General features: G+C 38.8%; 1 protein-coding gene across 3 annotated transcripts in view; it reads right to left on the bottom strand.

The window, feature by feature from the left end:
- Positions 1 to 11182, bottom strand: part of snphb (syntaphilin b) — a 26144-nt gene extending 14962 nt beyond the window's left edge. For 2 of the 3 annotated variants that reach the window (XM_024292047.2, XM_024292049.2), the window contains exons 1-2: positions 10778 to 11182; positions 269 to 377 (exon numbers count right to left, since the gene is read on the bottom strand). In XM_024292047.2, the coding sequence (XP_024147815.2) occupies positions 269 to 377; positions 10778 to 11075 (407 nt within the window). In that variant the 5' untranslated portion in view covers positions 11076 to 11182. The remainder of the gene's footprint in view (positions 1 to 268; positions 378 to 10777) is intronic. The other variant, XM_024292048.2, reaches the window with a different exon arrangement.
- Between the last annotated feature and the right edge of the window lie 2402 nt (positions 11183 to 13584).

The following is a 13584-nucleotide window of genomic DNA, read 5'->3' as shown; positions in this document are numbered from 1 at the left end:
CACAGGTTTTTTTTATTTTCGCTAAATACTGCATAATGATAGTTAAAACACCACTTGGAATGATTTTACAATAGTAAACATATAGTCTGGAGTTTGCAGATAGAAGACTGTACACATCATCACACAAACAAGGTCAGCCAAACGTCTCCACCTTCTAATGATTCACTTCCACCAAAGACGGAAACATTTCCTCCATATTAAACCTTTCCATTTATGGTAACTAATAAATCTTTCATCTAAAAAGCAAAGGACAGATCAGCAAACCTACCGGCGAGATCCCGCAGCAGACCTGCGATTGGCTGGAGCAGGAGCAGACATGGAGCCACAAACCCTCTCCTGCGTCACCTCACTTCTCTTCTTGCCCTTTCCCTGTGAGCCTGCAGGAAAAACCGGACAGAACAGCTGAGTGATGCTGCACTGCTCCTGCGTGTGCAGCATGCAGACTGCTGCATGCTGACTCAACTGGCACAGGAGGGACCTCGCAGTCCAGCACACACCCACCTCCCAGCCTGAGAAGAAGAGATCAATCATTACCAATCGCTCTAATCTCTGGTGGCGGGGGGGAACCACAGAGACGGACGTTTGGATCTGTAGGTGAGTGTAGTCCAGACATGTCATCCGTCAGTGCTGAGAGGCCCTCATTTGTTTTTAAAACCCAGATGACGGCTGCGGTTATTCACAAATACTCAGCAAACACATCCTGCCAGCATCTATTTTTATAAAGAAGCAGTGAGGGGGGCGGAGGAAGATTAGTACTATCAATAATATATCACACACTTGGTGGAGCTGAGTGCCAGCTTGGTGTTAGCGTTCAGCTTCCGGCTGTGATGTTTCTCTGTCGATTATGACTCAATACTCTCAATTACAGTTTACCATAAACTCTTTTATTCTTCAGATATTTCATGCTCTACAGCTCAGAGAGTATTTTCACTTTAAATTAGGACAAAAAGTCATTTAGTCAGATGGATGTCAGGGAAAAGAAAACAAAAATAATCACAAAACAAACACAAAAAATGTAGAAATCCTGACTTAATTTACTAAAAAAAAAGAAAACTAAAAAGAGAATGAATGATGGAAGGTGACAGAAACCTGTGTCTGATCAAGTGGCTTATCAACAAGACTCAGAACAGGTGTGGACACAGAAAAACACGAGCAGAAAATGCAGCTACAGAAATCCTAAGACAGAGGAAGCATCACAGAGCCATGAAGTGAAGGTCAAAGCAATGAAACCGGCAAGAACTGACACAAAAAAACACAAACATGACCCAGCAAACGCCTTCAAATGCAGACAAAAATTCACTGAATGTTGTAAAAGCTAAACCAAAGAAAAAAAACACACTTGGCCAATGGGGACAGGGACAAATTCCATGAGTAAGAGCCCATAATAGACCCACACAGAAGGTATATCAAATAAAATCAAGATTTATTTATATTTTAAAAAGCAGCAAATAATTGCTTTACAGTTAAAAACCAGCAGAAAAACAAAAGATGAACTTAAAATTAAAACCAACCCATCATTTTGCCCTCCCCCACACATCCCATGACCCCCCACACAATGAAAACATGACTGTAATTCTCAAAGAGACTTACGGCTCTGCTGTGAGGAGACAGTATATTTGGACTCTTTTCATACCAGAAGCCCGCTCATCCACAGCAGCATCACCACGGTGCCCACCCACACCGGACAGCTACGGGGTCCTTTCCACAACATCCAATGCAGAACCCCAGCTGCCCAGTGAGGGGGAGCACCATGGCAACCACCTCAGACCAAACGAGCAAGCCCTGGGACCAAGGATCCTCAACAGTGAAGGAGAACACGAGCAGTGTCAGAACAAAAATCATCTCTTAATAACCGAGACAACATAACATGAAAATAACAAGAGAGGTTCACAGGGCTTAAGAAAGACATCATCTTTGTGATGCAGGCACCAAGTCAAATAATAATTAAGAGGGACATCGTTTAATACATGTTTATGGTTTTGTGACCAAGAGGAAGTTTTGTCAGAGATCCAGTTCATGAGAAGACATTTTTTAGCACTGACAGGCATCCCCCAATTTTTTTATAAAAAAAAAAAAAACATTCCCAGTAGTGTTTTAATTATGATTATGAAGTTTTAACCAAAATCCCACAACCTAAATGTCTTAAAAAGCCATTTTCATGTTGATCTGAAGCCTCCGTTTCCAAAATCTCCTCTGAGGGGGCGTGGCTTTTGGAGCTGAGCTGAGCAGCTCCGCCCCCGACCCCTGTCTGATTACCATAGCTGTGTCTCTCTAGTGCAGGGGTATCTATCCAGCGTGGTGCCGTGGGCGCCAGGTAGCCCCCAAGGACGACACAAGGTGCCCACAGGTCTTTTCTAAAAATACCTCAACTCACTTGTGAGCTGCATCTAAAATTCTATTTTAATCTGTTGCTGTTTTTTAAATTACAGTTGCAATTACATAGATTTAAAATTAAAATGTCTTAGAAATATGTTCATGATCTTTTGATAAGTTTAGGTGACCTCTGACCCATTCCAGTTCAAAGATCATTCATTTAGTTAAAAATGCTGCAGATTTGGTTATTAGTTCAAAATGTGACAAGATTTGTTTAAAAATGTATACAATGATTTTTATTTAAAATTACATAATTTATAAACATGGTACAACATAGTGAAAATGTGGCATTTTTCCCAGTAGTGTAAGAGATCATCTGAAAATGTAACAATTACTGAAATTAATAAACTGCTGAATATTGATATTTGTTTCCTAGCTTGTTGTCATTGTTGATAATTATGGTGAGAAATCAGTGTCTTTACATCCAGGAGTATCATTATTCATTATTAATAATGTAGAACTAACTATAACTAAACAAAATATGTTATTTCAAACTGGTAGCCCTTCGTAGGACTCAGTACCCATGAAGTAACTCTTGGTTTCAAAAAGGTTGGTGACCCCTGCTCTAGTGTATCTTCACCGCTGCTACATAAAAATGTCAAGCAATATCGTTAATATCCAGCCGTATGGTTCTGATCCGGATGTCAGCTCGGAGGAGGAAGAGAAGATTTTCATGGACCGAACTTCCTCCAAAAGCCTGATTCTTTCTCCTTCCAATTCACTCTTTTGGCTAATTCTCCAATGTTTACTGACGCTGCTGTGGTCATAGAAATACTGGCGTTTACTTGTATAGCGCTTTGTACCTTGCTTTGAGGGCCCAAAGCGCTTCACAGTCACAGACCCATTCACCCATTCACACACTGGTGGTGGCTCCGCTGCCGAACACTGGCGCCAACCTCCCACTAGAGGAAATTTGGGGTTAGTTGTCTTGTCCAAGGACACTTCGACGCGTGGGCGGGCAAGGCGGGAATCGAACCCACAATCTTCCGATCAAGAGTCAACCGCCCGGTGCAGGACTATCTAGTGCCCTGAGTTATAAAATCAATTCATACCCCAGCGCCAGATATGAGATCACCGATTTCACAAAGTGAAAATCTAATCAATGCAAAGATTTTACGACGTCTATGTATGAATCCACTGTGTTCTGATGATGAAAACATTTATGGTTTACTAAAAAAAAAAAAATCACTCTTAAAAACTTTCTTTTATGTCAAAAACTGTTAAAACGTAATGCACTGTGGTCTACATTTGCCAATCTGTGAGCATTGATGCACACTACTTATTTGCAAAGACTTCTGGGAAATTTCTAGTGCACTCAATTTTTGAATTGCGGATTCAGACGGAGCAACAAAATGACAAACGCACTACGGTTTAAAGCGCAATATTTAGTGAGTAGTGAAGGAATTCTGACACAGCAGTCAGCGTTGCCAGATTGGGAAGTTTTCAGCCCAACTATTTGAAGACTATTTTTAAAGAATAAAAAAAAGATTTACACGACTGCTGCAGGAGGCCCTATGTTATTGTTCACCTGGGGACTCCAAACTGCTGTGTGCAGACTTCTGTAGTTTTCTTTTGTATTTGCTCCTAAAAGCAGGATCAACTAATCCCAGTAGTAAAAAAGAAAGGATTCAGAAATCAGCAGATTTCCTGACCAATTTCACTTTTCAACAGGACCAGAAGCAGTATGTCAGAGTACCAGTCTCAGTCTAACACTTTAAACACAACAAAGAACAAACAGGTTTGAATTTTTGGTGTGATCTCTGTGTGCTGTGACTCTGATACAAACACAATGTTTTCACAACTCTCCAGGCATCTTTCCATTTTTTTGTCAGTCATCTCCAGACTAAGTCCCCTTTCCTACAATTCTTTCAAGTGTGATATGTTAATTGCATAATGACTTTTGAGAACATTGTAAAATTTACTAATAGAATACTCTGATTCGGTCAGGAAAAGCCGTCTCTTCACATCTAAGGTGTCCTGATGTGTTATTATGTCTGTTCTGATGTTGTGTTTTCTTTCTCTCACTGTCAGACTTGATCCTTCTCTTTCCTGTGTGAAGGTTGTTTGTTCTGGCAGTCCAGCTGCTGAGTCACCAGATCAAAGCTCGTCAGGACTCATCATGCAGGACTTACTAGGTTAGGTCAGTTATGTAACTCCATCTGTTTGAGTGAGGGCATCACACATGCAGCAGCTGCTTTAGGATTCAAAAACAAGCAGGTATGAAAAATGAAAACTCATTTAGGACCAAAGTCTGAGAGAAGAAGAGGAAAGAAGAACTTAGTGACCAAAGGGATTCTTTGTAATCCTATAGGTCGTTTACAGAGGACATACTGCAGTCTGTCTCACAATCTAAGCATCACCTAACCTGCATGAATTTGTGAGTTCTTAAAGAATCGACCTTCATCCTGCAGCTGTGAAGCATCAAAACTTGGATTCAATCGCTGTTGATCTTTATGTTCAATTGTCTAAAAGTGAACTAGAACCAGTACCACATTTAATTCCCTTAATTTAGCATCAGCTTGAAAGGAAAAAACACTGAAGAATATATATATATATAGTAACTGAAATCAATCCAGGCATGAAGGGCTTAAAATGACTGGTCTATAAAATATAATCCATAATGTGGATCTATTTTAGACAGTCTCTGATCAATAGTGACAAACTAAAACTCCTTCTGTCAGTGTAGTCAATGTTAAAACACGTTAAATTAATTGACGTTTTGGCTCAAAGGGAATAATATTATGGATGTAATCATTTCAAATGTTCTTTCCAGCCCACATTGTCATATTTTTGTTGTTTTGAAAACATCTGCAGCGCTCCACATCTCCACTTAAAGAAACTGTGACTCATTCTCTCATGTGGATAGACTGCAGTCGGATTTTTATTGAGCATAACAGGCTAAGAAATAACAAATTTCTAACCTTGCTCTCTAAAAAGAGTCCCTGAAGTACATAGAATTGAGGAGGTGATATGTTGATTTTTTTACTTTAAAGAGGCCCTTTCCCAGCAAGCTGTTGTCCAACATTAAATTAACTAACAAACAATTTTAAAAAGAAGTAATAATAAACCTAAAATGTAGGTGTTTTTAAGGTTTTGGTTTAGGCTTCAGACAGTTTTGTTCCTTGAGTAAAAAGAAGAAAAATATATTTTAGTTTTAATAAGACGGTGGAGGATCTACAGTATTTCATAATATTAAGAGCTTCTTTTTGGGGTTTCATTCAATATAATTCATTTATAAATGTCTATTATTTTTATAGTGACATCATTTCTAGGTGCCACTCAAAAAGAAGAAAACGCCAAAAGTGATTGCCATCACATTTTGACCTGAAATCTCCACCTTAAAAGGCTGTCATGCCCATAATAGCCAAATAATTCCCTTCACTTCTCATTTGAGGAATAGGAACACTAATTCTCCACCTGAAACTAAATGTGTATTCAGACTGGACATCCTTGGTTCACATAAAGTGAACCAGAGTTCGTTTGAGTCTTTGATAATCCAGAACAAATTTTCAGGCTGAATAAAACCTAGTGGACCCTGGTCCAGTACCAGGAACCACCGTCTGACCAATATTTCGAGATGCACTCAGTTAGTTTCCAATCAAACAGCTCTGGTTTGGTCTGAGTTTCCTCAGTCTGAAAAGGCTTCGTGCTCGGAGAGGAACAGTTGGACCAAACCAGCCACTGTAGCTGGGCATTTCACAACAATCTATATGTCTTAAACACTTAACAGCGTACCTTCTTAGCCGATCTCTCCTATGCAAGAGTCTTGCAGCATGTCTGTACTGATCCAAAACAGCAGTAAAAAGTGTTGTATGCGTTGATACAGACGGTCAAAACTGATCAGCGAAATTTAAAATTTGAATAAGTGAACAATCACGACAAGGATTGCAAAACTTCAAGACTTCCATTATTCTTCCTCTCGTTGCTTTGTCCTACCTTTATAACTCCTGACCAATGACAGAAGTGATTTTTAGTCACATGGTTTTGCTTACAAGCTGTGGTACAAAACAGAAAAGCCAAGTTAACGACAGTTTGAATACAGACACTATGCAAAGTTCAGGATTTAATCAGGAACATGAGAGCTACTTTTGAGAAGACAAGCTCCAAAAGATCTAAATATATATACATATGTATACACACACACACACATACACCCCCCCACACTCATATATATATCAGGGATGTAACAATTTAGTCAAGCCACGATTTGATTTGATTCACAGTTTTAATGTCACGATTTAGATTTTTTTCAATTTTTTTTCCAACACAATGAATTAAAGGTATTTTAAAGCCAAATGTGCTTTCTTTACATCAGACTGTCTGTTTTCCTAGTAACAGAAAGGATTCAATACAAATAAACAATTACGTATAATACTGAACTGATCATAAATCTTTTCATACTCGTTTTATGTTGTGCCCCGTGTTCCTCGTGAGTTCCTCTTTTTTGTGTTTTCCCCACCCCCTGATCAAACACTTTTCTTAGAAAATGGATTGAAACGTTCATTATGTGTTTGCTTCATTTTTGGTTTTTAAAAATGGGAACTACAAAAATGATTTGCATAACTGTATACGTTATAGCTGGAGAAGCTTAAAAAATGATAAATCAATAAAGCAGTCCCTTTTCCCGCCATTTCATTTTTAGTTTTAATTTAAAAAAATTATATGAGGTATTTCAGTTTCTTTTTTCCTTTAATGTTGAGTTTCACACGGTCGAGCACGAGAAGCTCCATACGAGGGGGGAGAACTAGTTTTAGGAGGGTAAGAATACTTTCACAGGCGATCAGGAGAGGTCACAGGGGCATAAGAATACTCTCACAAGCGCGGAGCAGAGGTTTCTCGAGCGCACCGGAGCAGAGGAGCGGGCGTGGAGACTGTCCTGCGCCCGTCGAACGCTCCTTGTGTGAGTAGAGTTTGATGTATGCTCGTGGGGGACTTATGGCGGAAAATTAACAGCATATATGGGTAGCGTCCGCTTCAAAGCACGGAAGAGCCACACATAATCACGAAAAAGAAATGAAATATTGCAGTGTGCCCAGTCGGATTAATATGACACCTAGACAGACATTAAAGGAATAGAGTCGTGAAAAAACGACTGGAGCAAGATTTGGGGATTGGCACTGCTTTGGTTTTTCTGCTATGACCCCCCCGCGTACACACTACAGGCGCGCCTGCATAGAAAGCTGTCGAATCGATTTTTTTAATTTTCTGCATCAATGTGCACATGTTTTGACGAGTTTGAATCGATTTTTTATTGATTCTTGAAGAATCGTTACACTCTTCATATATATATATATATATATATATATATATATATATATATATATACATTTCTGATGATGCACACTTTTTCATTTAAACCTGCTTGAAGACACTTCTTTATCTCTTTCCCAGGCTCTCTGTTGTCCATTTTTTTTTTTAGTTTCTCCAAACTCCAAAACATATTCCTGCTGCTGTCTTTCTGCATCTAATCAGGTCAAATGACAAAAATACCAAGCACACATTTGTGTCATTAGTGAGACAAGCAGCAGTGACTGAAAGCACGTCAGATATCTATCTGCTGCTTGCATGATCACTGGCTGGATTTAGTCAGAGCTTAAAATCCGACTGAAGGGGATCAGTTCTAACCTTAAACTGGCTTACACTTCACGCTGCAGACAGGAATATCTTCATCATGTGGACTTATGCACCAGCAAAACTCTGATTAAGGATTGATCTGAGCTAAGTTAAGTCACATCCAACAGAATAGACCAAGAAGTATTAACTTTTTTACCCTCATAGTGGTAATTAAAACCCTACAAGACATTTGGAGACATTTTAAAATCTCCTCCGTAAATATACTGACAACACAAAGCTCAGTAAATTAATCTTTCCTTTTACCATGGCCCGGATAAATACTTGATTCTGATTGGCTGCTGGGTGAGGATCACAAAGTGATAATGTACACCTAAAAAAGCTCCAGTCACATAGCCGAACTGTTCTATATCACAACAAAAACAAACCTTTTCTTCAACATCTGGACAAAAACAAGGAATAAAAGGTGAACTTTCTCTCTAAACTGATGCTTTAGCATTTGCAACAATCAGCATTTATATCGCTGGCCTTTGCTACTGCAGTCGATATTGGTCTCGCCTCAGCAACGGGTTGTTATGTCACAGTGACAACAAGCCGCACCACATTCCAATAGTCCACTTTTTGTGAAAAAGAGAGCTTAACTGAAAAAAAAACAACAAAATAAAGTAGTAAAATTTGATGGAGTATATATTTCTTTTGCACATGACCATGGTATAAGCAGGATAATGCCTGACAAAGTGTGCATTATCAGAAATTGACACACTTTGTGAAAGCAACCTTTCTCCACTTCACATTGGATGGTTCAGGCTCCCACAGCGTACGTTCATTTCTGATAATGCACACTTTGTCTGGCATTATCACTTACAAATTTGCTTTATTGGAAAAATACAGCATAAAGTTCCACTGATATGCTGATGATGCTCTTTAACAAAAAACAACTCATCTAAGAAAAAAAAAAAAAATAAATCTTGAACTGAATATTTTTTTTTTACCTTTTTTTTAACCTTTGTAGTGTCTCTCGTCTTGAAAATCCAGCCTCTGATCAAAATATCATCTATTATTATCTGAACCTATGGAGACGGATGGGTCAAAACTCAGGGGAAAAAAAGATCCTCAAACAGGAGTTTGAAACCAAAGCAGGAATTCAGGTGGAACCCTTTCAGGGTTCAATCTTATTTTAGTATTTTAGTAGGAAAAACTAAATATTCTGGGAAAATTGGCTCAAAGAATATACTGTTATCTACAATGATTTGTAAGCAGAGTATTATGGGATGTTTTTAACCTTGATTCTTGGAGGACTCTGACAAGGTGAATTTGGACAAAAAAAGGTTGAAACAATTTCTTTTGCCTGTTCTGAAGTCTGAGGCCACACATTAGTTGTTGCAGATTTGCATCATTTTCCTGGAGAGGGTTGACTATTAAATGATATGAAAGAATGCATATAAGAATGCAAACGCTGTTCTCACCATGCTTTAAAAAGTGTTGCCAAGTCACCATGGAGACGGTGGATTCACTGCTTGTGTTGAACGTGAGCAAAGGGAAAGCTTTAAAGAATTGAGTGTCCTGTTTCAAGGAACGCCTGTAACACAAAGCTAAGGACTTTGTCTTTTTTCATATTAACTTTAAGTTTATATCAAAAAGGATGTCATGAAGAAGGAGTAGGATGACTTCACGCCTACAGTCGCCCACAAATCAGAGGCGAATTTCTAATGAACCGCTTTGCAGAAAGTATGTCCTAGATAACAACAGAATTTCTTTGATTTTGCCTATAAACAGCATAATTAATTAAAAGACAACTAGAACCTATTTTTTAAAATAGATCAAAAGATTATCTGAGAGGGAGTTTAAAGGATCCCAGTATAAAATCTGTAGGTTACCCGCCTCTAGTGACCACTCGCATCCTCCAAGGTCTTTAGCTTTTTACAAAAAAAGGAATTCATCACATGAAAATAATTTTAGGTTTTAGGAGAAGACTCCTTTTTAAGTCTAAATAAAGTTTTAAGTCCTCAAATACAAAATGAACGTTAACTTTTTTTTAAGGATGAAGGGAAGGTTTTAGTCAGCAAATGTGATTTAAGTCCAACATAAATCTGACTAATCCAAGTCTTGTAAATGTGAACATAAAAATAAAAATTAGCATTTGAATGAGTTTGGATACTAACTATAACAAATTTATAACAAAACCACTAAATGTATGCTTTTGAAATCTGATTTTTCTCATTTACTTTTAGAATGATTGTTTTATTTAAGTTAAGTTTGCCTTCAGGAGTCACGTGACCTCAAAATGTCACAAAGAGGGTCACAGGACTTAACCTCATGCACGGATTTGAAACTTCGTGTTTAAAAGCATGTCCTGTGTTTGTTTCATGAAGGCTGGCAGAAGCACACGCCTCCCTCGTGTCGAGCGCACGCGGCTTCCGTACAAGCAGAAATGCTGCAAGGTCAAACTGCATCGCGAGGAAACCTGTCACGACACAGCCGCGCGCAGACACGCGGGCGATCTGTGCGTGTCTGCAGGGCACGTTTCTGCTTCTCCGTCAGGAGAGAAACACAAACGGTGTTGTTGTGACGCAACAACCGGCGGAGGGCTCGTGCGCGGGCGCGAGACAGACGGGATGCGCCGTGCGCAGTTTCAACAAAAAAACAACATCAGCAGCTGCATCCGCATCACCCGCAGCATCAGCACCCGCATCCGTCGCACCGAGCAAACGCTCGGGCCTTTGGGGAACATTTAGTTTCATGTCCTGCACGCACTGCGCGTGCACGCCCGTGTCCCTCCATCACAGCCTCCCATGCCGTTGATAAACAAAGACCCGGCCGGCCGGCCGCTCACCTGCGCGCCTCCTGATCGTGCAGCTGCAGAGTCTGCTCACGCGCCCATCCCCTCGGCTCTCATCGTGCCCGACGCAGTTTGACCGGAGCGGGGATCCAGGCTCCGATGCCCGGGGAGGAGGAGGAGGGCAGGAGGGAGGGGCCGGGCCACAGGGATGCGGGAGGTGATGGACTCCGAGTGAGGAGACGCACAAGGGTATTTTGACCGACGCAGCTGCGTCATGATGCAACAGATCGGCATTTAAAGGGAAACTAGGCTTTTTGTTTGATTTAAAATCACCATACAGAAAAAAATACATCTACATTTAATTTTTTTTATTTTAAAACAGATTACCGGTATATATATTATAATAAAAAAATGAAAAAACTCAAAAAAGTGTTCACCCACCACTGTCCTATTTATTCTATACAAAAAATTCCAGTTTTCAAATCACAATTTTAGTCTTTTTGGAGAAATATCTGTTTATTTTATTTTTTGTGACTCATTTGAGGGTTTTTCAGCATGAACAAAGATTTAAGGCAGAGGTGTCCAAACTTTTTGAAAGGAGAACCGTATTTATAAATTCATAAAAATTAATATTTGGCGAGAACAACACATGTGAGGACCAACCAATTGACTTACATTCTTTGAAATGTTATGATTACTTTAAATGTAAATGAAATATTGTTTTAATTTTTTATGTGTTTATTTTTTATTCTTATGTCTTCAAATAAAAATACATCCACGTACATTTTAAAACAAATTAACTGCAAATTTCATATTTGGTGACCTGAAGTAAAATTCAGTAAACATTTTTGGGAAAGAAAAATAAAATCTATGTCAATAACAAATGTGAGTTCGCTTAAAATGTTGTATATTATTTATTAGCAAATGCTCACAGTAAATTTCTAAATCATGTAATGCGTCTTCTTCAGAAGTAAAATGCTAGTTTTGATCAGAGAAAAAAATCTAATTAACTTGTTTGCAGTTGACATTTTAGAAAGAAGGCCTTTTAGACATTTTAAAAGTGACAGAAGGGTCCGGTCAGTGTTATCACAGGTTTACACTGGTCTATAACAGAATTTATCCAATCACAATCAAGAAGTTGTTTGAATTCTTTGACTACTGAAATGAAAACCTCGCAAACAATTTCGTTTTTAAAAAGATTGTCTAAAAAATAGTATTTGGAAATTATAAGTTGTGTTAAAAAGATATAAGTGATTATGTAGATGTATGTGACCTGAATGGCAGATGTTGTGTTTTTGGGAAAGAGGCATGAGTAATACATCCTGGTCTTCGACATGCTTCGTCATGTGTTACACTGTTTTGTTTTATCATGTATGGTTGACTCTTGTTTATTATATATATGGCGCATGAGAGAAGAAATAAAATAAAATGAAATTGTACAAAAGTTGGGAATGCACATTATTGACTTAATGACAGGAAACCTGCAGGCCAGTACAAATATGGGGCGTTCTTTGAACATTCCTAATTTAATGTCTTTATTTTTAGTATTATCTACTATTTTTTTTCATTAAACTTTTTCTGTTTTGCAGAAGTCTCAGTAAACAGGATCTGTACAGTCCTACATCCAACAGCAGAGGTCAGTAGAGCATCATCATGTGGACCAGCTCAGTGTAGGTGTCCCTAAAAAATGTGGAACATTGTGGAAAAAGTTTAATGGTTTTTGTCTGTCAATTCAGAAAAATAAACTTTGATTTTATGTGGAATCATTGTACATAGATTGAAATATTTCACATTGTGGTTTTCTGTCATTTTTTATCATTATTGCCTCTGAAAACCTAAAATTTAATGTCAGAAAATAAATAAATTGATGTCATAAAACTTTGACTCAAACCAACACTGCTTACTGATGTCGTCTGGCTCCAACATCTGCAAAAAATGGTGACTAATTTGGTTGGAACTGGAATTAAGCTGTTTCCTATGGATGACGTCACACTCACTCAGTCCAGTTCTTGGGTACAGTCAACAGCTGAGCCTCATTTTGCATAAATTCGATCAACCATAGCCTTGTGTTGGTGTGATGAAAGCAAGATGAGGTCGTTTGTATTGTTGGGTCTGGTTTCTTTCATCTTCTTCTTGACAATAGATGTGCTCTCATCTTCTCGTCAGGTCAGTTTTATAGTCTGTCCTTTAGAGTCCTGCTGGAAAGTAAAGTCCACATCTTAAAGTTTGTCAGCAGAGGGCAGCATGAAGTGATGTAGAATCTCCTGGTGGATGTATATGAGGATACAGCAAGTGAGTGGGACACCATCCATCCATCCATCCATATTCTTGGCCGCTTCGTCCCTTTCGGGGTCGCGGGGGTGCCGGAGCCTATCCCGGCTGCTGATGGGCGAAGGCGGGGTACACCCTGGACAGGTCGCCAGTCTGTCGCAGTGAGTGGGACCCCTCCATAGAAAATGACTTTCTTCCAGCTCCAATGAAATCAAGTCAATGAAATGGCAATTTGTTATGGTACGAATGCCACCATGTTGGAGCCAGAGATTGTCATAAAGCAGCAATTGGTCTGAAATCTGTCAATTGTTTTGAACGTTCGGCTTGAGTGCATCTACTTTTATCAATTTATAACTTGATATTTTATATAACTTGAACTACGGAATAAAAAGTTTAAAAGTAGGTTTATCAAGAACATTTTAATAAAAGGTGAGGAATGGATATTCTGACAAATAGAATGACTGAGTTTTTTTTTTTATCTTTCAATAGAAGTATATGAAATTGCTTCTTAGAGCCAACGGGTACTTCCTTGTTTGGAACACTCGGTCCAGTTCTTTCAGAAGTTTGTCTTTATTTACTGATCTAAATCT

Source organism: Oryzias melastigma, linkage group LG7 (genome assembly GCF_002922805.2).
Source record: "Oryzias melastigma strain HK-1 linkage group LG7, ASM292280v2, whole genome shotgun sequence".
NCBI classification, from domain to species: Eukaryota; Metazoa; Chordata; class Actinopteri; order Beloniformes; family Adrianichthyidae; genus Oryzias; species Oryzias melastigma.
This window is presented reverse-complemented; position numbering and strand designations above follow the sequence as displayed.